General features: G+C 43.9%; 1 protein-coding gene across 1 annotated transcript in view; it reads left to right on the top strand.

The window, feature by feature from the left end:
* Positions 1 to 26,175, top strand: part of ABCA12 (ATP binding cassette subfamily A member 12) — a 126,771-nt gene that overhangs the window by 57,270 nt on the left and 43,326 nt on the right. Inside the window, exons 22-32 of the mRNA XM_065413187.1 lie at positions 1,838 to 2,017; positions 3,503 to 3,818; positions 11,235 to 11,349; positions 13,040 to 13,369; positions 14,539 to 14,608; positions 14,705 to 14,839; positions 15,667 to 15,822; positions 18,866 to 19,052; positions 21,376 to 21,594; positions 22,255 to 22,451; positions 23,474 to 23,634. Of these exons, the coding sequence (XP_065269259.1) occupies positions 1,838 to 2,017; positions 3,503 to 3,818; positions 11,235 to 11,349; positions 13,040 to 13,369; positions 14,539 to 14,608; positions 14,705 to 14,839; positions 15,667 to 15,822; positions 18,866 to 19,052; positions 21,376 to 21,594; positions 22,255 to 22,451; positions 23,474 to 23,634 (2,066 nt within the window). The remainder of the gene's footprint in view (positions 1 to 1,837; positions 2,018 to 3,502; positions 3,819 to 11,234; positions 11,350 to 13,039; positions 13,370 to 14,538; positions 14,609 to 14,704; positions 14,840 to 15,666; positions 15,823 to 18,865; positions 19,053 to 21,375; positions 21,595 to 22,254; positions 22,452 to 23,473; positions 23,635 to 26,175) is intronic.

The following is a 26,175-nucleotide window of genomic DNA, read 5'->3' as shown; positions in this document are numbered from 1 at the left end:
GCTGAACCGTGTAATACAGTTTAGCATTCCGTTATAATAATAGTCCCTTCCGGCCTCAAAAGCTATGAAAAATAGTCTTAAAAATCAAAGGACCTAGTTTAAATGACTCCGATCCTGAATGTTAGTCAAATAGACATTGCAAGGGAATCTCTGCAGTAAATTGTATTAATCCCCTCTGGCCACCAGAGGACACTGTTCAGACATAATTATCCATCCAAATAGTGAATTGGAAGTCTGATGGGAAGTGGTTTTAATAGTTCACTCATATCAGAACTGGAGTTTTGCTTTAAAGTTTTCAGGTCTCTCAGGCTCCCCACTCCCACCCCCCCGCCTCCCTACTCCCTCAGTGGAGTAATGTAGCAGCCACTTTAAGAACATAAGAACGGCCATACTGGGTCAGACCAAAGGTCCATCTAGCCCAGCATCCTGTCTTCCAACAGTGGCCAATGCCAGGTGCCCCAGAGGGAATGAACAGAACAGGTAATCATCAAGTGATCCATCCCTTGTTGCCCATTCTCAGCTTCTGACAAACAGAGGCTAGGGACACCATCCCTGCACATCATGGCTAATAACCATTGATGGACCTATCCTCCATGAACTTATCTAGCTCTTTTTTGAACCCTGTTATAGTCTTGGCCTTCACAACATCCTCTGGCAAGGAAATCCACAGGTGGACTGTGCGTTGTGTGAAAAAATTCTTCCTTTTGTTAGTTTTAAACCCGCCGCTTATTAATTTTATTTGGTGGCCGCTAGTTCTTGTGTTATGAGAAGGAGTAAATAACACTTCCTTATTTACTTTCTCCACACCGGTCATGATTTTATAGACCTCTATCATATCTCCACCCCCCTACCTTAGTCATCTCTTTTTTCAAGCTGAAAAGTACCAGTCTTACTAATCTCTCCTCATATGGAAGCCGTTCCATACCCTTAATCATTTTTGTTGCCCTTTTTTGAACCTTTTCCAATTTCAATATATCTTTTTTGAGATGGAGCGACCACATCAGCACGCAGTATTCAAGATGTGGGCATACATGGATTTATATAGAGGCAAAATGATATTTTCTGTCTTATTTCCTATCCCTTTCTTAATGATTCCCAACATTCTGTTCGCTTTTTTGACCACCACTGCACATTGAGTGGATGTTTTCAAAGAACAATCCACAATGACTCCAACACAGCCCTTGTTTATGCCAGTGGAAGATGATGTAGATCAGGTGTGAGTCTAGCTCATTGCAACCCATATCAGCATGCTGTGTAGAATGAAATCTGTGAACATAGTCACCTATTGAGTGCAATCACCTGTCCTAACTGCAGCATAACCATCATCCTCGTGGCCGCTGTTCCACATTAGTTACACTGCATTATGTAGTCACCGTGTACAACAGCCAGAAGACAGCAGTACCTTTATTGTCTGCATTAACAGGTCTAATACACACAGCACCATGGCAGACCTACCTCTTACTTGATGGGCTTGGATAAAATTGATTGCTTTCTCTACTGAGCTAAAACAGACATGGTGATTACACTGAAAATCACTGGACGTGGAATGAATGGAGAACATCATACACAGTGTAAAAAACCAGCAGATTAGCAGTAACCTCTGGTTTGAAACGGCTGTCACATTCCATAGTTGGCATTCTCCCAAAGACAAACGGATGAATGTGTTAAGAATGATTAACCTAAAAATTGGGTCAACCACATGCATTCATTGCCCTGATAAATGCAGAATAATATTTTACGATTAATGTTTAGTGTGATTGTTTTTTCCATCGTTATTAGCATTAACGGCATAATGAAGTGATGGTTCTTTTGCTTCATTCCCTTCCCCCTCCCCTAGATGATATAAGGTTGGAATTGCAGAACAACGCCGACATCATCAATCAGCTGAACACATTATCTACCCTGGCAGTAAATGTATCCTCCTGTGTGTCGTTTGATCGCATTCAGGTGGCAAAAAACAGAGAGGAGCTGGAAATGGTAGCTAAAGAACTTTTTTTGAGGAACGAACTTTTTGGAAGTAAGTGCCGTGTTCAGTTACAGAAATGCCCATGTAATTAATGAATCAACCCTTTTTACCCTGCTCTCATGTGCAGTAGCCAAAGTGCAGTTCATGAGTCAAGTGCTATACATAGAGTTCTATATTAGGAAGACAATAGGTCCCAGCAAACAATGCTCAGCCTGCAGTCTTCAGCCATGACCTATTGCATGGCCATGCCTCCTTATCACAGACGAGAGTGGGCTACAATCTGCTCCTTGTCATGCAGACTAGGTGTAGGTAGCCCTTGGTATCCTGGCAAGGTGCCAGTATGGTCTTCTGTTGAGCACCTTGGGAACCCTTGGTGAATCTCCAGGATAGAGAGCTGTCCTCCAGATAGGCCTGTAGAGGAAAAGGGATATGTAAAGCAAGTACTATGAAGAGACCACACCTTTCTGTAGCAGATCATAATGTTCTTGAAATGCTTTAATGAAACCAAATAGCCCATTATTGTAGGAGACGTATATTGGCAGATGAGAACTACATTCATAAAAGTCAGATGAATTTGGCCCATTAACTTTTGGCTATCATATCAAGTAGGGAAAAAGAAAGGATCTTATGTGTGTCCTTGGTTTAGTTTTTAAAGGTATCGGAATGTGAGCTCAGGACTTTCTTGAAAGTCCCATAAACTGTACTTTTTTAATATCCCATAATTCAGTCACCATTAAAAACATCTCCCTTATCAACAGAAACGTTACTAATCTTAATAATGTGACGTATCAGTAGTTATTAAAACTGATTTCCTGTAAATCTATCATACATGAGATTTGATACTCTGTATATGGAATATTTATAGTTTTTCTAGTCGGGTTAGCTCTAAGACCAAGGTTTTCCAAAAGTGACTAGTGATTTGGGGTACCTCCAATACGGAGTGCTGACGTAGGAACAACTTAAAAGGGTCTGCTTTTCAGAGGGTGGGTTCTCAGCACCCAGAATCACCAGTCGATTTTGGAAATGTCAGCATAAATACAGTGTGAACAACAACAGCTAACTCTACTTTGACATGCTTGATAGTGACAACAAACTGCATATCCACCTGAGCATAGAATCATAGAATCACAGAATATCAGGGTTGGAAGGGACCTCAGGAGGTCATCTAGTCCAACCCCCTGCTCAAAGCAGGACTAATTCCCAACTAAATCATCCGAGCCAGGGCTTTGTCAAGCCTGATCTTAAAAACCTCTAAGGAAGGAGATTCCACCACCTCCCTAGGTAACCCATTCTAGTGCTTCACCACCTTCCTAGTGAAAAAGTTTTTCCTAATATCCAACCTAAACCTCCCCCACTGCAACTTGAGACCATTACTCCTTGTTCTGTCAGCAGTAGGCTCTTTAGTTAAAAGACTGTTGGGTTTTAATATGCAAAAGGGTTATAAAAATGAGAAGTTCAGATTTGATACTTATACGTGGCACTATCCTACTACAACCATTGTTGACTGAAAAATAAACTTCACTTTGTTTTCTCAAGGTGTCATTTTCAAGCTACCATCAAGCAGTAGCAGACAGAGGAGAGCAACTCCCAGCAGTCTCTCCCTTCCTCCACTGGTCAATTACACCATCCGAATGAGCAGCAGGATTTCCCAAACGACAAATAGGATCAGGGAGAGGATCTGGACCGTGGGCCCACATAATTCAGCCTCGCAGAGCCAGATCTACAGCCGAGCCTTTATCTATATCCAGGACAGTATCGAGAGAGCAATCATTGAGTTGCAGACTGGGAAGAGTCCAGAGGAAATAGCTGTTCAAGTCCAGGCCACTCCCTACCCCTGCTACAATAAGGACATGTAAGTCCATGAGCTTTTAGTTGTTTAAAACGAAACAATCATAGAATCATAGAGCTGTAGGGCTGGGCGGGACCTCAGGAAGTCAGCAAGTCCATATCCTTGCACTGATGCAGGACCAAGTAAACCTAGGCCATCACTGAGAGGTGTTTGTCTACAGCGTTCGTAAAATCATCCAGTGATGGGGATTTCACAGCCTTCCTTGGAAGCCTGTTCCAGAGCTTAACTACCCTGATAGCTAGAAATTTTTTCCTAATATCTAACCTAAATCTCCCTAGCTGCGGATTAAGCCCATTACTTCTTATCAACGATAATGACTTGCAGAACATGTTATACATTAGCAGGATAATTACAATGCTTGGGACTTACTGGTTTCCTCGAAGCCATGCTCCTATGAAAAGAAAATCATAATAGAAAAAGAAAATCTTTATGAAGATTTAAAGAAATATTTTTTTTGTTGTTTTAAAGGATCCAGGATGAGACTCTGGCCCTACCGAAATCAATGGCAAAACGCCCAATGACTCGAGTGGGGCGAGGCTTTCACCAGAGTGCTTTGTCTCTTCATATAAATATGTGAATCATCATAATTCCTGTAGGAAGTACTGTAGGTGAAAATTACTATCTCCATTTTATAGACAGGGAAACTGAGGCATAACGAGTCACTGGCGGAGCTGGGATTAGACTTCAGGAGTCTTGGCCTATTCCAGTAGGTGTATGAATGCAGATAGTAGGTTAGAGCTGGGAAACTCATCTATTGAGCAAAAAAAAGTCCGTAAATTTATGAGCCTAAATATGAGCTTTAAGTTACTTGATATTACTTCAAGTCGCAGTATTTATTATTTGTTCCAGCAATTCCAGTGTAGGCACAGTTCAGAGTGTGCAGTTCTGCTATATATGCCTCTCTCTCAGGTGCTGCAAGAGCTATAGAGGAGATGAGGTTGTAACCCTCCTCTCACTGTGATGTTCCCCTCTGGTGTTATCCAGACCGGTGATATGCTAGGTCACTCCAATCCTTGACTCTGGGAGCCAGCCTTACCCTGCTCTGCTGTGAGAACCCCCCTCCTGGGCTGTTCACGCACAGCCTCTGGCATGTAAGCTGCTCCTTGGATTGTGCAACCGAATGACACTAGCCAGTATCTCCGGTCCCAGACACAACCCTAGGAACCTCCGTCTTGCAGTGCCCAGTTATACCTGCTGGATGCTGCAAGCTTATATGAGTTCGTCAATTTAACAAAGAAATTGATATGTACCAGGCTTGTTATCCCATGGGAAGTCTCTGACACACTCCAAACCGAACGCACTGCTTCAGGTTGAATAAACAAACGGATTTATTAACTACAAAGATAGATTTTAAGTGATTATTAGTCAAAGCATAACAAGTCAGATTTGGTCAAATGAAATAAAAGCAAAACGCATTCTAAGCTGATCTTAACACTTTCAATGTCCTTACAAACTTAGATGCTTCTCACCACAGGCTGGCTGGTTGCCCTTCAGTTGCTTGGTGGTGATGTCTGTAGATGGAGGTGGAAGAGAGAGAAAGAGCATGGCAAATGTCTCTCCCTTTTATCATGTCCTTTCTTCCCTCTTGGCTTTGCTCCCCCCCCCCCCCGAGTCAGGTGAGCGTTACCTCATCACAGTCCAAAACTGACTCACTCGAGAGTCCAACAAATCCTTTGTTGTTGCCTAGGCCAATGTCCTTTGTTCCTGTGAGGCTGGGCTGGGTTTGTCCCATACATGCCCTGATGAGGTGTGAACTGCCTCTCTGCTTCTGGAGAGTTTTTGCCTGGGCTTGCTTTAATCCATGAGGACACATTTTCAGCCTCATAACTATATACATGAAATTACAACCTGTAACATTATTATAACAACGATTACTATAACATTACCATAACAACAATGCTCAGTGAATCATGAGCCTTCCGAAGACACCCAACATGACAAACTTTGCATTGGAAACCACGCAATCATTTTACAAGGATGAACATGGGGGTTCTGGGGGTTCCCCGAGGTACAGAACGTCACAGCCTAAATATGAGCTTTAAGTTACTTGATATTACTTCAAGTCTCAGTATTTGTTATTTGTTCCAGCAATTCCAGTGTAGGCACAGTTCAGACTGTGCAGTTCTGCTATATATGCCTCTCTCCCAGGTGCTGCAAGAGCTATAGAGGAGATGAGGTTGTAACCCGCCTCTCAACAATGATGAGGGGAGACAGATGAGATTTCAGTGCACTGAGCTGTCAGGGTTAACTGCCTGTTATACCAAGTGGTGCAATATGAATGGTGTATGAACCAGAATGAGTCTTGATAAACAGACTGGCACAGAAGTAAGGAGTTTTGGATTCTGAGCACCTTGAGCCAGATCTCAACTGGTGTAAATCAGCATAACTCAGCTGTCTTCAATACAGCCAAACCACTTTATACCAGCTGAGGATCTGGCCCCTGGGTGCGACAGTTATGATAAGAAATGGAATCCTGGGATTGCAATGTCTCAGAATTATTACAGAGGCGGCATCCAAGCTGGGTAAAAGCATGTGTGAAAAGCCATTTTCAATGTATTTTAAAGCAGTGAGGGATGTTCAGTGCAGCATGTTGGCTTGGACAATCATTCTACAGAGGAAGTATAACTGACTCCACTCGGGCCAACCAAAAGGATTGAACAGGGTTAGGCAGGGGTGATTCATAGATTCATAGATTCTAGGACTGGAAGGGACCTCGAGAGGTCATCGAGTCCAGTCCCCTGCCCGCATGGCAGGACCAAATACTGTCTAGACCATCCCTGATAGACATTTATCTAACCTACTCTTAAATATCTCCAGAGATGGAGATTCCACAACCTCCCTAGGCAATTTATTCCAGTGTTTAACCACCCTGACAGTTAGGAACTTTTTCCTAATGTCCAACCTAGACCTCCCTTGCTGCAGTTTAAGCCCATTGCTTCTTGTTCTATCCTTAGAGGCTAAGGTGAACAAGTTTTCTCCCTCCTCCTTATGACACCCTTTTAGATACCTGAAAACTGCTATCATGTCCCCTCTCAGTCTTCTCTTTTCCAAACTAAACAAACCCAATTCTTTCAGTCTTCCTTCATAGGTCATGTTCTCAAGACCTTTAATCATTCTTGTTGCTCTTCTCTGGACCCTTTCCAATTTCTCCACATCTTTCTTGAAATGCGGTGCCCAGAACTGGACACAATACTCCAGCTGAGGCCTAACCAGAGCAGAGTAGAGCGGAAGAATGACTTCTCGTGTCTTGCTCACAACACACCTGTTAATACATCCCAGAATCATGTTTGCTTTTTTTGCAACAGCATCACACTGTTGACTCATATTTAGCTTGTGGTCCACTATAACCCCTAGATCCCTTTCTGCTGTACTCCTTCCTAGACAGTCTCTTCCCATCTGTATGTGTGAAACTGATTTTTTCTTCCTAAGTGGAGCACTTTGCATTTGTCTTTGTTAAACTTCATCCTGTTTAACTCAGACCATTTCTCCAATTTGTCCAGATCATTTTGAATTATGACCCTGTCCTCCAAAGCAGTTGCAATCCCTCCCAGTTTGGTATCATCCGCAAACTTGATAAGCGTACTTTCTATGCCAATATCTAAGTCGTTAATGAAGATATTGAACAGAGCCGGTCCCAAAACAGACCCCTGCGGAACCCCACTTGTTATGCCTTTCCAGCAGGATTGGGAACCATTAATAACAACTCTCTGAGTATGGTTATCCAGCTAGTTATGCACCCACCTTATAGTAGCCCCATCTAAATTGTATTTGCCTAGTTTATCGATAAGAATATCATGCGAGACCATATCAAATGCCTTACTATAGTCTAGGTATACCACATCCACAGCTTCTCCCTTATCCACAAGACTCGTTATCCTATCGAAGAAAGCTATCAGATTGGTTTGACATGATTTGTTTTTTACAAATCCATGCTGGCTGCTCCCTATCACCTTACCACCTTCCAAGTGTTTGCAGATGATTTCCTTAATTACTTGCTCCATTATCTTCCCTGGCACAGAAGTTAAACTAACTGGTCTGTAGTTTCCTGGGTTGTTTTTATTTCCCTTTTTATAGATGGGCACTATATTTGCCCTTTTCCAGTCTTCTGGAATCTCTCCCGTCTCCCATGATTTTCCAAAGCTAATAGCTAGAGGCTCAGATACCTCCTCTATTAGCTCCTTGAGTATTCTAGGATGCATTTCATCAGGCCCTGGTGACTTGCAGGCATCTAACTTTTCTAAGTGATTTTTAACTTGTTCTTTTTTTATTTTATCTGCTAAACCTACCCCCTTCCCATTAGCATTCACTATGTTAGGCATTCCTTCAGACTTCTCGGTGAAGACCGAAACAAAGAAGTCATTAAGCATCTCTGCCATTTCCAAGTTTCCTGTTACTGTTTCTCCCTCTTCACTAAGCAGTGGGCCTACCCTGTCTTTGGTCTTCCTCTTGCTTCTAATGTATTGATAAAAAGTCTTCTTGTTTCCCTTTATTCCCGTAGCTAGTTTGAGCTCGTTTTGTGCCTTTGCCTTTCTAATCTTGCCCCTGCATTCCTGTGTTGTTTGCCTATATTCATCCTTTGTAATCTGTCCTAGTTTCCATTTTTTATATGACTCCTTTTTATTTTTTAGATCATGCAAGATCTCATGGTTAAGCCAAGGTGGTCTTTTGCCACATTTTCTATCTTTCCTAACCAGCGGAATAGCTTGCTTTTGGGCCCTTAATAGTGTCCCTTTGAAAAACTGCCAACTCTCCTCAGTTGTTTTTCCCCTCAGTCTTGATTCCCATGGGACCTTACCTATCAGCTCTCTGAGCTTACCAAAATCCGCCTTCCTGAAATCCATTGTCTCTATTTTGCTGTTCTCCCTTCTACCCTTCCTTAGAATTGCAAACTCTATGATTTCATGATCACTTTCACCCAAGCTGCCTTCTACTTTCAAATTCTCAACGAGTTCCTCCCTATTTGTTAAAATCAAGTCTAGAACAGCTTCCCCCCTAGTAGCTTTTTCAACCTTCTGAAATAAAAAGTTGTCTGCAATGCAGTCCAAGAATGTGTTGGATAGTCTGTGCCCCGCTGTGTTATTTTCCCAACATATATCCGGATAGTTGAAGTCCCCCATCACCACCAAATCTTGGGCTTTGGATGATTTTGTTAGTTGTTTAAAAAAAGCCTCATCCACCTCTTCCACCTGGTTAGGTGGCCTGTAGTAGACTCCTAGCATGACATCACCCTTGTTTTTTACCCCTTTTAGCCTAACCCAGAGACTCTCAACACTTCCATCTCCTATGTCCATCTCTACCTCAGTCCAAGTGTGTACATTTTTAATATATAAGGCAACACCTCCTCCCTTTTTCCCCTGTCTATCCTTCCTGAGCAAGCTGTACCCATCCACACCAACATTCCAATCATGTGTATTATCCCACCAAGTTCCAGTGATGCCAACAATGTCATAGTTGTATTTATTTATTAGCACTTCCAGTTCTTCCTGCTTATTACCCATACTTCTCGCATTTGTATATAGGCATCTAAGATACTGGTTTGATCTTTCCTCCCAGTTTTGTCCTGACCCTCCTTTCTCTCTGCCAATATAGCCCACACTCCCTCTCGTTTCCGACCCATCTCCCAGGTCTCCATGTTCCCCACTTACCTGCGGGCTTTGCTCACCTGTCCCCGTCGAACCTAGTTTAAAGCCCTCCTCACTAGGTTAGCCAGTCTGTGTCCAAATAGGGTCTTTCCCCTCCTCGAAACGCTATCTCTGCCTAGCAGGCCTTCCTCATGTCCTGATGTCCTGATGTCCCTAGCCTCTGTTTGCCAGAAGCTGGGAATGGGTGACAGGGGACGGATCACTTGATGATTACCTGTTCTGTTAATTCCCTCTGGGGCACCTGGCATTGGCCACTGTCGGAAGACAAGATACTGGGCTAGATGGACCTTTGGTCTGACCCAGTATGGCCGTTCTTAATGCACAACATTTCATACTAAAAGCATGAGTTTGTACCACTTGAGCTAAAAATCTAGCTGTATCTTGTAGGACGCTTGTTAACCTTATATGTTGATCAGAGAGAGAGAGAGAGAGAGAGAGTTGTATTCTCCTAAATATAGGTTACAATAAGATAATTCACATGCAAATGGTCTGCCACCTTATTGTGACTCTGAAGTGGTCAGGAATAGTTCAGACAAAATGTCAATTATTTACGGCAAAAATATGGATTTTTATTGTTAAATCATTATGTAGTGTGATGAACTATTTCCTGGAGCACTTAGTATTGAGTTGTATGCTGCTTTTCTCGCATTCTTGCTGCCAAGAAAACAACTCACCTTCACAATTCTCTTTCCCCCACCTGGAAAGTTCAGGAGATGCCATTTCATTCAATTATTAAAATACCCAGGAGCTGTGGAATGACGCTGCAATAGAAGCTGTTATAAAGTCAACATTCATCAACTGCTACCACTCAGTTACCATTTTACAGGCAGAGTTGTGGCAATCTCATATGTCATTGTACCGTAACATACGGAAAGTGCTGAAATTTGGAGACCTGGTTGACGTTCTTTTTAGTTGAAAAATGCAGTTTTATCGACATCAAAACATTTCATGAAAATAGGTTGCTTTTTATGACATCTTTGAGTTTTCAACGAAAACAATTCAGAACAAAATGAAATTTTTATTTCGTTTGAAATAGTTTCATTTGAGACTTTTTGCAGAATTAATATTGGCTTTTTTCACCAGAAAGGGAATATACTATATGTTCATTAAAGTTAATCTACTGTGGAAAAACAATCAGTTAATAATCTTGTTTTCAAATACAGTAGGTTCAATTGACTACCACTACTACTTCCTTTTGAGCGGAAGGAAAGTCTGCTGACTAAAGCATACGACTGGGGGTCATGAAACGTGGATTCTAATGCTGGTTCTGTCACAGTCTGACACTGGGCAAGACACGTAGGCCACAATTTTCAAATGTGGGTGTCAAGTCAGGCACCTGAATCCATAAATAGGCAGGGAAATAAGCAACCTGATTTTCAGAAATGGTAATCATCTGCTGACTGTATTGACTAACTTCATTCGGAGTCATGAATTCCCAGCACTTTGGATTTAGGTGACTAACTTTAGGCACACAGTTTTGAAAATGTTGGCCTTAATCTCTCTGTGCAGCAGTTTCCCCAGCTGTAAAATCAGACTAATAATACTTACTTACATGATAGCAGGGTAAAAAGGGTTAATTCATTCATATTTTAAAACTGTTTGGAGGTTCTTGGCTAGAAGATCCCATGTAAGTGCAAAATATCCTTATTCTAATATTAATTATACTCTACATTTAAAAATATGAGCATGGTTTTCCTCTGCAAAGAGTATTAGTTTGAGAAGTATATTCATCTAGCACATTTTCTATTCAGCTAAATCCTGCATTTGCCTTTTACAGGTTCTTAAGCAGTGTGACCTACTCTCTTCCATTTGCTTTGATGGCTGCCTGGTCACTGTTTATAGCTGCTTTTGTGAAAAAGCTTGTTCAAGAGAAAGATCTAAGGCTTTATGAGGTACATTAATGAAATTATGACTAGATTTTCTATCTAGAATGTAGCAGATAGATGATGTGACCTTGACTGGAGCGGCACACGTGTTAAAAGCCCTGTTTTCAATGTATAAAATGCACATGTTAAACATGTAAATGTATGGAGTCAATGAAATGAATTAATCACAGTTGAAGGGAAATCTCTTACTTTCTTTGTTAAAATGAGAGCTGGGGGCTGACTAGCGTTTTGGCAAATAAACCAACTCTTCTGCTGCGAGTTTCCATTTGGGTGGGTGGGGATGACAAGTTGTCGATGCGTTATTAGAGGGTTTTTTCAGTGAGGAATGGGGGACAGCTATGTGAAATGTTCAACTCCAACCTAAAATCAACTGACACACAGCCGGGGTTCAGGTTTAACCTGTGTTTCTGAACTTGCTGCAATGGTTTCCTGGAGCTGCTCTGTTTCTGTAAACTGTCTCGCAAAGCTTTTGTCATCTTGATTTTTCATGAAAGGTCGCTCAGGGCAATCTAGTCACATAAGTCTCATGGCTTGTCTCTTGTGTCCCTGATTGGACCCAGACTCCATGTGATCAGGAGGGTTTGGCAAACTCAGCAGACACAATGTTCCCTGGGTATCTAAAGGAGAGGCTGAAACTGGGGCTGGCCCCCAGGCAGTAGAATGCCCCAGGCGTCATATTTTACGTCATCTCTAGCGAAAGGGAGCTCTTCGCTCATCGCACCTACCAGAGGGAAAATACTGCATTGAAAGCAAAGTGAAGCTCTTTTCCCTACCATAATTTAATTGGATTTTCAAAGTGAACATGTACGACAGCTTGAAGAGCCAAAGGGCTTTTGCAAGCCTAACCCTCAGCAATCAACAAGAACTCAGATCTGTTCCTGTTACCATTCCCATGGAAACAGCTGCTGGATCACCAAAAAATGTCTTAAACTAATGGACACTTACAAAAATTGAAGGAAATTTAATGAGCTTTTAAAAAAAAAAAAAAAAAGAAAACCAAACCAATTAATTGATTGATCTAATTGATCGCAGCTTATTCTGATGCCATTTTCCATGGGAACCAAAGTAGCTGCAGGCTTGTTAGAAATGTAACCAATCGCATCAGTTATAGAAGAGAGCTGTGAATGTGGTTTCTCTTGCAGCACATAATAGTCTTAAGCTCCTAAAGCCGAGAGGGCCAGATTCACAGCTGATGTAAATGAGTGAGTCTTTGTTGCAGCTGGGTCTATTTACACCAGGCGGCTCTGGATTTCTAGTGTTAGGTAAGAGGGAAATGGGGAAATTGACTTTTTCGTTTACAATGAGCTCATTGGCTGAGATTTTAAAAGTGTCTTTGCAGTGAAACCACTCACTAGTCTTTTAAAATATACCCAAAATGTTTTAGAAAAGCAACAAATACGGTTATACTAGAGGCTAATGTTAGTAGTTGCATTGGATTTTGGGGGCCATATACACCTTCTGGGACATGGCACTCTTGTACTGGACTGTTCTGCAAACACAGGATGGTCTGAAGATGCAAATTTGCTAGGCTACACTGGTTTATAAGTAGAGCATATGCCAAAATCAGAGGGCATGCTCTAATTTCATGCACTCTCCAGAGTGTGAGAAGAGTATGTTGAAGTATTTCAGTGACAAGTATATAATCAGAAATCTCTCTTAGTAAATAGCTGTCCTTTTTCGGCCTTCCTTTCCATAGTACATGAAGATGATGGGTGTCAACTCCAGCAGCCATTTCATTGCCTGGTTCATTGAAAGCGCCACCTTCCTTCTAATCACAGTCACGTTTCTTATCATTATTCTGAAAGCTGGCAACATCCTGCCCAAAATCAATGTGGTGATCCTGTTCCTGTACCTCATGGACTACAGCCTCTCCATCATAGCCATGTGCTACCTCATCAGTGTCTTCTTCAACAACACCAACATTGCCGCCTTGGTTGGCAGCCTTATCTACAGCCTCACCTTTTCTCCCTTCATTGTGCTGCTGGTAATTGAGAATCATTTGAGCTTCTCAGTGAAGAGTCTGCTGGTAAGTTTTTTTTCTCATTAAAATAAAGGGGTGGGAGTGTTTGGGAGCAGACGTTTGCTTCTGGTGCTCCCAAATGAATGTGAGCCAGGTGGCTTCATTCTAGACTCTGTTTATGGACATCACCAAGCCACTGCACAACGTGACGCAAAGTAGACTTCTCCAGGACTGGCAGGTTCTGATCAAGAGCTACCCACGGCTAGAATAGCAAGGCTGTTATGGATAGAAATGAGGGGCTCTGGCAGAGCTTTAAGGGAAGGTTGCTGACTTCATTACACCTGGTCCTGCCAATTCTTTAATTGCACAAACCTCCAATTCCCCTTTACACAGTAGTGAAAACAGAACTCAAGAATTATAATGTAATGCTTGCTCCAAAAGAGAAAAAACAGGATGATCAGTTCTTTTCTTAACTGAGATATGGAATGAAAGGACTTAGCAGGAGGGGCAAAACATCTCACTGATTAACCCATCTCTGTCCTGCAATGGAAACCTCAGATCCTGCACTCCATTTGGATCCTACAATGTAAAGCAGTTACACCCAAATCTTCAAATGCATTTAGGCTCCCAACGTCCACTGATTTCAATTCAAATTGGGAGCCTAAATACCTCTGAGGATCTGGGTCTTAGTGTCATTGTGGCATTCAGGAGTACCTTTCTCATTGCCTGGACTGTATAAAGTACAAGGCATTAGTCTCATAAGTAAAAACCTCCTACTGGAGAAAATTTTTTCTCTGGAATCATAGATGTTTAGGTTCCAAAAGCCAAATTCATTGCTTGCATAAGCAAACATAAGTCCACAGAATTCAGTGGATTAATTTTGCCCCGTGCTTCAAGTAATTCTGACTGCCTGATTAACTTGCAAAGTTGCAATTTTTCAAAAAATGTTATCGACCAAAATCCTCTATTTGTGAATACTGCTTGCTTAAGATATCTAACTATCTGATTTTTTAGTACAAATGCATGTTTTTGCACAAAGAAGCAACTGCATATGCAAAATTATAGAGACCATTTTAGAGACCAACACTGAAAATGTTGTCAAGAATGTGTTGGATCCAGTGCTCACTGAAGTCAGGGGAAAGATTTGCATCCACATCTCTGGCCACTGGATCAGGCCCAATGAAGGGTTTTTTTGTGAATTCTTCAGTAATTTCGTTTTCCAATTTGTTCCACAGAGCCTGTTGTCCCCAACTGCATTCAGTTATGCAAGTCAGTACATTGCTCGTTATGAGGAACAGGGCATAGGTATGTAGGGCACATATGAAACTAAGTTTTGCTCCTTCATGACTGTGATACTTCATCAACATATTTCACAATATATTCTTTATATCTTTACTTCAGGCCTGCAATGGGACAATATGTATAGCTCACCAATGACTGGCGACAATACTTCTTTTGGCTGGATGTGCTGGCTAATTCTGATAGACTCTTTCATCTATTTCATTCTGGGCTGGTACATTAGGAACGTTTTCCCAGGTAAGAATGCAAAGGATTACAAGCATCTGCCACGCAGTCTCTCTTGAAAATTATAAATCAGCCCTGGCGGATTCCAGAATTCATGGGAGTGGGTAGATCTGTATTTGGAGGCACCCTCCACTTGTGGATCACGGAGGCGCGATTTGCTTTTTAACTTTATGTGACACAAAGTAATAACTTAGGGGGGTGTCCTTGGGTTCCAGTTGCGACTGGGTATCTGAGAGGAGTAATGAACCTGTGACAGGGTGACGCAGCAGCCTAGAAAGGGTTAGGGGGTCCCTGCCGGTCACATGGCTAGGTGGGCTACATAGGAAGCTGGGCTGGGGAAGGCTGCGTACTCTTTTCCCCTGGCTGATGGAAGTGAGGGAAAAGCCTTTGGGGACGTAGCCAGCATTTGTCAGTGGAGTTGTTTTATTTTGTGTCCTACGTCTCCTTTCATTTCACACAACAACTCATGCCCTGAGGCAAGGGGCTTTAAAGGACTTCGGTGTGGTGTTTGTTTCCCTTCCCTGGCTGGTGAAAGGCTCTATCAGAGCACAGACATCTACAGTGGGCCTGGGCAGAAAAGTAAAGTGCTCCATCCATCTGACTATGAAATTACTCAGGATAATATATTACCCAATACTTCCTACTATGCAATCAGAGAAAAATCCTATATAGGAGTTACGAATAGTACACGTGGGCATCAAGGCGAGAATCAACTCCTTCGGACTTTATCTTTGCTATTCATCAGTGCGCAGTCTCAGCTAGTACTTTCTGTACGATGTCCACGAGCAAATACTTTAATTTGTTTCTTTCCTTCTTTTTTTGTTTGTTTATGGTTGCAGGAAAATATGGCATGGCTGCCCCATGGTATTTCCCATTGCTCCCATCCTACTGGGCCGAACGCTACGGTTACATACCATTATGGAATGAGAAAAGATGCAGTCTCCTCTTCACCAAACTCTTGCTAAGAAAAGAGGCTGCATTCACCAATAAGATGTGTACGTGCATACTCGAATTGTTAATGATGGTAATCCAAGCAAGAGCTATATGAAGCTAAGTTTACAAAGGGGGGCGCCATGTCATGTGTAGGCAATGTTTGTCCAGAGGGCACACTTAACAAGTCCATTCCTGTACTAGAGATATTGCTGGTTGCGGTGGTAGCCCAGTTTTTCAATGTAAGGGATATCTCTGAAACCTTTCCTTATCTAGAACCAGAATGACCTTGTTAAGTACACCTGCTCTACCGTGTCTATGTGCATACTTGACACTGGCACATGCAATCTTAGAAGTGTGCAGTTACCTAGTTCGGGCATGCAGATGCAGGTTTGCCTTTGGCAAAAGGGATGCGTGTATTTAAAAGCTTGCTAGGTTTACCTAAGATACAGAAATATGGGTTGCTTGGTATTTTTAGCATGCCCTATGCTTGTTTTAGGGAATACCTTAAATTCTGCAAAGTTGTGCTAATATTATTTAGTTAACTACAGGCGTAACGAAAAACCCCTTCCATTGACTTCAGTGGGTGATGGATCCAATCCCACAACTGCTATCAAGCCATAGTACTTACTGCCTTGAGAAATTGTATGAAAACCAGTGGGATTCTTCTCACTCTGCTTTGTAGCAAGTGTTTTCAGGATCAGGACCTAAGGCGTTATGTCAGACAAGGGATTACGGGTGGCAGGACATAATTCCATATCTTGCATCTGAAGAAGTGAGGTTCTTACCCACGAAAGCTTATGCTCCCAATACTTCTGTTAGTCTTAAAGGTGCCACAGGACCCTCTGTTGCTTTTTATAGATTCAGACTAACATGGCTACCCCTCTGATACTTAATTCCATATCTGTTCCTTTTAATCAGTTTGTAACATAAACTTATTTAGTTTGTCTTCAGAAGCATCTGAGCTCAGAGCCAGGATCTGCTGAGTTTTAGTCCTCACTCTTACTCCCCCCTGGGGCCTAGGGCAAGTCACTTCACCTCTTTGTAAGGCTGCGTCTACACTAGAGACCTTACAACAGCAAGCTGTACGGCTGCAGCTGCACCACTATATGGCCTCCCATGTAGCCGCTCTATGCCAATGGGAGAGAGCTTCATTAATTTCATATATAATGGAATTAAACCACCCCCAGTGAGCGGCGGGAGCTATATGGGTGGGAAAGCGTCTCCCACTGACAGAGCTCTGTGCACATCGGTGCTCTGTGCTCCTGTTGGTGAAACTTACATTGGCTGGGGGTGTTTTTTTCACACCCCTGACCGAGAAGAGTTTTACCAACAAAAGTGTTAGTGTAAACATAGCCTCAGTTTCCTTGTGTGTAAAATGTGGTTAACACTGTAACCCTTCCCTACCTTCCTGACAGGGGTGTTGAACAAACTGATTGATTAGTGAAGATGGGTTAAACACTTCATGCTTATATAATGCTTTTCGTGTTCCTAGGGTGCTTATTATTTCAAATAATGGCTTTTTATAATATGAACAGGAATAGCAGCAGCTAAAATAATGAGAGTACAATGCAGACAGTTAAATTAGCATCATTATTACTACTAATGATAATAATTAATTTTTACAAAAAAGTGCCTAGAGGCCCCAACCATGATTGCGCCCCCACCCCCAGTGAGGCCAAAAGAGAGACAGGCCTTGTCCTAAGGCGCTCACCCTTCAAACAGACAAGAAAACAAAGGGGGTGGGGGGAAGCAGCGGCACAGCAAGTGGAAGTGTCTTGAGCAAGGTCAGTCATCAAACCATGAATAGCGCCCGGGTGTCTTGACTCCCAGTTAAGTGCCCTGTGCACTCGACACACCCTCCCTCCTCAGACTGATGTGTATTTATTGAGCATGATTTGCGTTAGGTGGCATGGGAGGCATGGGCATGGGGCCACTTATAAACAGATTAATTTGTACTGGTATGTGTTGTTATAAGCTGTAGAGAGACAAGGTGGGGGAGATAATATCTTTTGTTGGAACAACTTCTGGTGGTGAGAAAGCGACTCTTTTGAGCCTCACAGAGCTCTTCTTCGGGTCTGGGAAATGTAGTCCAAGTGTTACAGCTAAACACAAGGTGGAACAGATGGTTTAACATAAGTAGTTAACACACATTTCCAGGGCCATTCAAGGTGAAATGGCCCATTGACAACCCTCCAGTCATAGGGAGGAAAGGAAAGGGTGTGAGGCAGCTTGCTGGGAGGTGGGGGGGTTGCGTGGATCATAGATTGCTGTAATAAGCCATAAATCCACTGGTGTCTCTGTTCAGCCCGTGAATTTTAGTGTCTAGCAAAGTTACGAATGTAGGCTCCCAGGCTTGTCCTTGGAAGGTGCTGTGCAGGTTTCCTTTGAGGACGAGGACTGAGAGGTCCGATATGGAGTGATCGTTTTGTGAGAAATGGTCAGCCCAGGTGACAGGGTGCTTTTGTCTTTTATCATTTTCCTGTGAGAGTTCATTGGAGAGCGCAGTGATTGTCTGGTTTCACCCACATCGTTGGTGTTGGGGCATTTAGTGCACTGGATGAGGTATACCACAAGCTGTGATAGGCATGTGTAGGACCCATGGACCTTGAAAGGTGAATTGCGGGAGGGTATTGATCATCATAGCAGTGGAGCTGTGTCTGCAGTTTTTGCATCTGTTGTTCTGGCAGGGTCTGGTGCCGCTTTGAGTTGCTGTGTCCTGGTCTGTGGGGAGCTTGCTTCTGAGGATGAGTTTGGAGAGGCTGGGGGTCGTTTGAAGGCCAGAAGAGGGGGTTCAGGAAAGATGTCTTTTAAGATGTGGTCCCCATCGAGTAGGGGTTGTCTGGGTTCCAGTGTGGGGTGATAGGACCAAACACGGCTACAACACCGCATACAATAATGGACGTTTTAAGCTGTAGGAAGTTAGAGGGAAAATATTGGAACATTCAAAAATGATGCAAATACCAGGAAATGTTCCCAAGTTTTCAGCTGACAAGAATATACGTTTCTTTATTGTTCTTTATAAAAAACCCTATACCTTTTCTCGAGAAAAAGGTCCATAGCCTCATATATAAAGTCATCAGTTATCTCTTCTGATTCTTTTTTTAGATGTCAAAAGTGCCCTTCCTCCTAACCTCGAGCCTGAACCCCCCAACCTCACCGTGGGAGTCTCTCTTCATGGAATAACAAAGACCTATGGCTCCAAAGCTGCAGTTGAGAACCTCAGCCTGAACTTCTATGAAGAAAACATCACCTCCTTGCTGGGGCACAATGGAGCTGGAAAAACAACGACAATGTATGTCTCTTTTGAAGTGTGGTTATTTGATACTGCATCAAATAGGTCTGTGTCACTAGTGGGGATGAGTGAAAGAACAAATGGGAGTTCTCAGCGTTATAAGGGCTGGATAAGATGCCTTCTTTGATTTGGTCTTTTTGTAATTATCTTATATGGTGTGCCTTGCTCTTTGTCTGTCCCCTCTGTTATAGATAAGGGTGTCTTTCTACTTTGGAGTCTGACAGTACTGGTTAAGAACATTTTAACAGGGGAAAGTGATCTCTCCTGATACTGAGAAAAATGAATTAAAAGCCATAATAGTCATTGGATGCTTCCTAATCTAATGGAATTCCTATAATATTACACAGCACAGCCGTGGCTGCAAGTTCAATGGCATTTTGGTGCCCATGGCAACTTGCTCCCGAAAGCAGTGGTTGATTGGCTTGTATCCCAGGCTGCAGCAGTATTGGGAAGAAGCTTAATGGCTGCATATTCAAATGAAAAGCAAATGAGTCTGCTGGGCTGGGAAGAGCAATGGGATAATCTATTGGCCTTTCAGTTCTGCCAGGTTTGCATGTTTTCATTATTAGGATTTTTAAATAACGAATCTTAAAACAGACCTGTAGGACTGGATTCCCCCTGCGTCCAAGCTGTGCTCAGCACTATGATGGGATGATGTGCCCCCCAGGGAACTGTTTACACCTCTGGAGCTGTGAGCTGGTCTGTGCAGAATCCAGGCATGAGTAAAAGCAGCAGGGGTTAGAGCAGCCTAAGGAATCATGCATCACAACAAGAGCAATGTAGCACAATGGAACTCCACCCCACAATTAACATTCATCTGGCTCCCCAAACATGCCCCCTATGCTGGACTAGGATGGAGTCTGATTGTTCCAGGAGCAGCTCCATCAGTCACACAGGTGTCTAGGGTAGAGTGTATGAAACCCAGAATTCTCCACTGTAAGTCCACCTCTCTGGAGTCCTATGCTGCAGCCTTAACACAAGGCCCTCCTTCCTCCCTTCCACAGCACCCCAGTGATAGGCTGGAACCGAAGCACAGCATAACAAACTGTGCAACAACTGAAAGGCCCAGCAATGACTAACCTGTAGGCGTTACGCGGGCAGTACATTAAGCTGATAAGTAAAGTTATCCCTAGGAGGACTGAACCCACAAAGGCAGACACACGGTTATGACTCAGCAGATTACAAATTCATCCTGTATCCTCCGAGAAGCTCACAGTGACAGATGGTGTGAGAGTAATCGTAGTGACTTCCTGGAACTTGACAGCTGGGGCAAATTCTGACGGGGGTGAGCGGGGTCACAGGTTCCTTTCTTTTCCTTTCTTAAATGCAATTAAGGGAGGGTTTAGAGTCCCAAGGGAATGAAGAGCTCGTGTGCAGGGCTTAGTAGCAGCTGGGAAGGCCAAGGGGCAGCTTGAGAAATAGCTTCTTTTAAACCCTATAGTAAGTCTCTGAAAGCGACCAATATTGTCTAAGTAGTCATTCTGGGGAGAAAGTACTTGCCTCAGTTCCATTGGGTATTGCTGGGTAGGTAATTATTTGCCTGAACTAACCTACTGGATAGAGACCTGCACTACATGAGGTGCTCATTGTAGGTATATTGTCTGGAAGTCTACGATTTGCTCTTTTTCTTGCTAAGAATGGCAGTGAACTCAGTGAACTCTCACTTTCAAAGCCAATGTGGTTACCAGCAATTTGGAGGTCACTAGATAGTGCAGCTAAAACTCTTAAAATTTAGAGTGATCTTCACAATGTTTTTTTCAGTAACTAAACAGCAGCTCGGGGTCCATATTTATCTAGGTGTGGGGTAAGCCCGGTGGTCTGACGGCAGAGTAATGTGCTTCCACAAAGAGGATCTGAGTTCAGAACCTGAACTTTGGCCCCTCGACTCTGGGCCAGCAGACCCTGAGTATGTTGCCGGTATAAAATAATCCTTTTATGGGCTCCCCAGCTATCTCGGAGACAAAGAAGCAGAGTGGACGGGCTCTGAAGGGAGCTGTCTTGTCCTCATTGGCTGAAAGGAGCGTTGCCATGATGTGGAGTCTTTGTGATTGGCAACGGGGGAGGGATAAAAAGGCGAAGTGGGGATACCTATTGCTCCCTTTCTCTTTACCTGGCTGCACAGGTCAGTCCAGTCTTTCCTCATGCTGTAGGCCCCCAGAGGCATCTGGAACTTCCCCTTGGCAGCTGGAATGTGTCTGCCTTGCACTAAATCAAGGAGAGTTAAATTAGGGGTCCCGCTAGGGGAATTCTGCTAGGCGCTCAGCGGAGCCCCTGGGGAACAGAATCTCCGCATTTGTTTACACCATTTTCTTTTTTCTCCCAGATCTATTTTGACAGGGCTGTTTCCTGCATCATCAGGCACGATATTTGTTTATGGCAAAGATATCAGGACCGATCAGGACCTCATCAGGAAGAACATGGGTGTCTGTATGCAGCACAACGTGCTATTTAGTTACCTCACTGCCAAGGAACATTTGCTGCTCTATGGCTACATCAAAGTCCCGCACTGGAGTGAGCAGGAGCTGGATGAGGAAGTGAAAAGGTCTGATAATGGGGATGTCACACTCCCTCAGCATATGTCACCTACAGTGTTCTTGCATGTTAACGCAGAGTGTTGCTATAAGAGTCACCACAAGCTGTTGGACTCAATGCAGGAATCACTGGGTAAAATTCTACAGCCTGTGTTAAGCAGGAGGTCAGGCTAGTTATTATAGTAGTCCCTTTTGGCCTAAAATCTTTGGATCTAGGAAAACATGGTCCCTGTCCCAAGGAACTTATAATCAACTGTAGATAGTCTTCTTGATGAGATTCCCTATTATGGTTCCAGCTACTTTGCACCACTCCAGAGACAGGGCTCCAATGAGCCAGCTACAATGGGTTTATGGCTGCTTTGTGTCACCAAACCATGCAAAGCATCAGGAACGTACCAGTGAATCTGGCGCTTTGTGTTCTCCAGCCGCAGGATCCTGCCCTTAACCTTGACGTGTCAGATGGAATTTTTGAAGCATCCTAAAAAAACAACAAAAAACCCTGTGTCTGAGCTACATGTTAAACTATATTTCTGCATTATGACAATTCTGCGTAGCAGTCCATGCCTGAGCAGTTTTTCATTTGCGTTAATGTTGCTTGATGCATTCAGATTCCCTTCCTTTTGCTAAATAACTGAACTGCAGCCTTTGGGGGCTTTTTGTGTGTTTTGAAGGACTCTGAAGGATACTGGCTTGTACAACCATCGTCACAAACTAACTGGCTCCCTGTCAGGAGGGATGAAAAGAAAGCTGTCTATAGCTATAGCTTTCCTTGGTGGATCAAGGGTCGTGATCTTGGATGAACCAACCACTGGTGTGGATCCATGCTCTCGGAGGAGTATTTGGGAGATTATATCAAAAAATAAAAAAGGTACTGTAAAGAGACTCAGGGTAGCGTTTTTCAAATGCACCCAAGTGATTTAAGCTCCTAAGTGGCTACATCACTTTTGAAAATGGGACTTAGGGTCCTTAGTTGCTTTTGAAAACGTTACCCAAGATTCTTACACATGAAAATCCAGCAGCAGTAGTCACATTTAGAAACGGGGGCACTGGCAGTAAAAGTTACCCTTGATGCTAATGGCGGGATTAGGGTTGGTTGGAAGATGGTTGGATGTTCAAGAATGGGTGTGCGCAGGCTTGGCCGAGCAATTGTGTCTCTCATCCAGGCTCTGATCCAAAGCTCATTTATGTGAATTAGAGTCTTCAGTGGGCTTTGGATCAGGTCCCCAGTCCTTGCAAAATATTTCCAGAAGAATTATAATCCATTTAACAATGAGGGAGCAGTTTTCTCAAAGTCTTAATTAATTTAACAACTTCATGAAAGGGGCCTGACTGACAATCCGCATGATTCATGCCCGATCTTGTACTAGCACCTAAGTAACTGGTCTGAGGGCTGAATGGTTCAACCAGGCCAGACTCCTTCTCCCTGGGCTATGAAGTAGCAGCAGGACTGCTCCAGGGGCACTACTCCAGCCATAGGGATGGATGAAGCGCCACAGCCCAAGCACCTCTGGATCTATAGCTAGTGGAAGATCCATTGGTACCACCTTTCTCTGCCTCTCCAAAAACCTCCATGGACTTTGGGATATGGAGACCACAAAGAGCTGGGCTTTGTGGGAATAGGGTCTTTTCAGACCCTTGATTGGCTCCTGTTCTCTTCTGCTAAATTCATTTTGAAAAATTAACTCTGCCACAGCACTAAGGGGAGTTTTCAGTTTCTTCCTAATGTTGCCTCTTAATCAACTCCAATATTAATTCTAGACATGTACATATGATATTCTATGCACTATCTGTAGCCCTCATTTGACTGTGTCTTTTGCCTGTACCACATATTTCAAAATCTCCATTTATTCTATCATGTGTCTTTACTTTGTTTTCATATGCATTTTCCAGGCCGAACAATTATTCTCTCTACCCATCACTTGGATGAAGCGGAAGTTTTGAGTGACCGAATCGCGTTCCTGGAACATGGAGGACTCAAATGCTGTGGGTCTCCATTCTATCTCAAAGAAACGTTCGGTGATGGATACCACCTGACTCTCACTAAGAAAAAGGTTTGTAACTGTGTTGGAACTGAAGAAGTTTAGGCTGAAATTTTCAAAAATAACTGGTGGTTTTGGTTGCCCAATTTGAAATACCTTCAAGGGGCCTGAGTTCCATAGTATAACAGGATTGAGAAGAGAGAGGCAAATAATGGCATCCCATAAAAATCAAGCGCACTGTAGAAAGGTTAGTAGAAGGTCTTATCTACATGGTGGAAATTGACCAGAATAGCTATTTTGGAATACCTTCTCATGTATGGATCCTTTATTCCAGATTAAAAATGATATTATTCCAGAATAAAGTCACTTTTATTTCAGAAGAGTTCCCACTTGGGGAATTATTCTGGAATAGCTACAGTGGAATAGTTATTCCAGAGTAGCTTTGCCAGTCTGTGTTTCCCCAGATGAGCCATAAGTGGTGGAGTGAATCAAAATGAAATCTTGAGTCCTGATTCAGCACTTAACCACACTGGGAACAGGTAAAGGGTTTATGGGTGCCTTCCAGTCATGTGGCTGCTCAGGTGGGGTACAAAAGGAACAGGAAGCTGAGTCAAAGGGGAATTTAGGGAAGGGTGAGTCTTCTCTCCTCCTGGCTGTCTAAAGCAGGGAAAGCCTCTGGGAATCTTGGCCCAGTGTTTCTCAGATTTCTTAGCTTGCGCTCATGCTTATGTGTAAAGTAAGCTGGAAGGAAGGATTTCCAAAAGCAGATGAAGGTCCCACATTTAAAATCAATGGGAGTTGTGGTCCTGACCAGCCTCGGTGCTTTTGAAAATCTCAGCCTAGGCCAATGGGGCTTAAGCACTTGCTTAAAGTTAGGCATGTGCTGAAGTGCTTTTCTGAAAGGGGGCCTTTGTGAGCAAGGTTTTATTCTGGTATGCTGGGGACAAGAAAGAAAATAGTGGGATGTAACCAGAAAATAGAGAAATTCCCCAGGGGGTGGAGGATTTCCTTCGCCATGGCATCCCCACTTCTGATTACCAAGTAGCTGATCTTATTACTCCTGAGGGCATTCTGCGCCAAAAAAAAATAAAAATTCTGCACCAGAAAAATAAAAATTCTGCGCACAATATTTTAAAATTCTGCAAATTTTATTTGTCAAATAAATGTGGAGGCTCCAGCATGGCAGTGCAGAGCACAGGCCACTGGCTGCACAGAGGTGGGAGATCACTGTGCAGCGCCCCCTGGGACATGGACTCAGCAGTGAGGCTGCACCCAACCCTGACACAGCGCAAGGACTGGTCTTGCCCCAGAAACACCGTAGGGCCCTGCCCCTCTGTGCCAGGTGCACCAGGTGTGGGCAGGCAGGCTCAGCAAGGCAGGATCCAAGTGTGGAGGGGCTTAGTGTGGGGGGGATCCAGGTGTGGGTTGAGAGGGTTCTGTGTGGGGCAATCTGGGTGTGGGTGACACAGTGGGGGATCCAGGTGCAGGGGGGATCTGGATGCACAGGGACTTGTTGGGGGGTTCTGGGTGAACGGTATTGGGACTCTGCAGGGGTGTCCAGGTGAAGGTGGTTGGGGATCAGCAGGAGGGGTCTGGGTGTGGGTGGCTTGTCAGGGTGGTCCAGCTGCAGGGGGAGTGGGGCTCATCGGGGGGGGGGTTCTGAGTGTGTCGGGGGGTGAGACCCGGCAGGAGGGTCTGGGTATGAGGGGGTCTGGATGCACAGAGGTTGGGGCGAATGGGGGAGCAGCTCCCCGTACAGGAATCCCTCCCCCTGCAGCTGAGGAGTGATGGGTGCAGGAAGTGGGGGTTCGGGGAGTTTGCAGAGCTTCCTTCAGCCAGGGGAGAAATCTGGTGGTGGATCTGACCCAGCCTCAGATGCCGTGGAAGGGAAGAGGAAGTCCCGTCCTCCCCTGTCCAGCCGGGACTAGCGGCTGAGCCTGCAGGGTAGGAGCCACCAGCCGGGTCTTCCCCAGTCCTGCCTCTTGACCCACAGTGATTTACCTCTCTGCCAGCTGCCCTGGGCCCCCAAAACATACTGCTGGGCAGGGTTGCTTGACTGCTCTTGTATCTCTGCTTTGCTTCCCTGTCAGAAAGTCATTTTTCTGCAGGGAAGCAAAGAAATCTGTGGGGGACATAAATTCTGCACATGTGCAGTGGCACAGAATTCCCCTAGGAGTAAAGTCTTTTAGAGGTTCTGTGTTCCTTCTGACAATGAAATGCGAGCTTCAGTCTCCATCCTTCCTTCTCACTCCACTCTCTGCGCCTGTGCTGAGGTCTATGATGGGTCTACCAGCATAAGCCATTCCATCCACAGAGAGAACTGGCTGTCAACCCTACTGCTATTGCTAAATGATAATGGGCCAGCTAAAGCCCCCATGCCCCGGGGGCTGAGTGCTGGGCCAGCTCTGTGAGGAAGAGACTAACAAGGGGCAGCAGCCTTGAGTTTGCCTCAGAGCAGAGAGTTCTCTAACTAGGCCATTGACCCAGCCCCTTTGCCCCCCTGAAAGCTGAAACATAGACGTCCTCCATTCTAAAAGAGGAACATGATATCATGGGAGGTTAAAGGCAAAGCCGCCTGTCGAATGTAAATTCAGTAGTTCGGAGAAACCGGTA

Source organism: Emys orbicularis, chromosome 11, assembly GCF_028017835.1.
Source record: "Emys orbicularis isolate rEmyOrb1 chromosome 11, rEmyOrb1.hap1, whole genome shotgun sequence".
Taxonomy (NCBI): domain Eukaryota; kingdom Metazoa; phylum Chordata; order Testudines; family Emydidae; genus Emys; species Emys orbicularis.
This window is presented reverse-complemented; position numbering and strand designations above follow the sequence as displayed.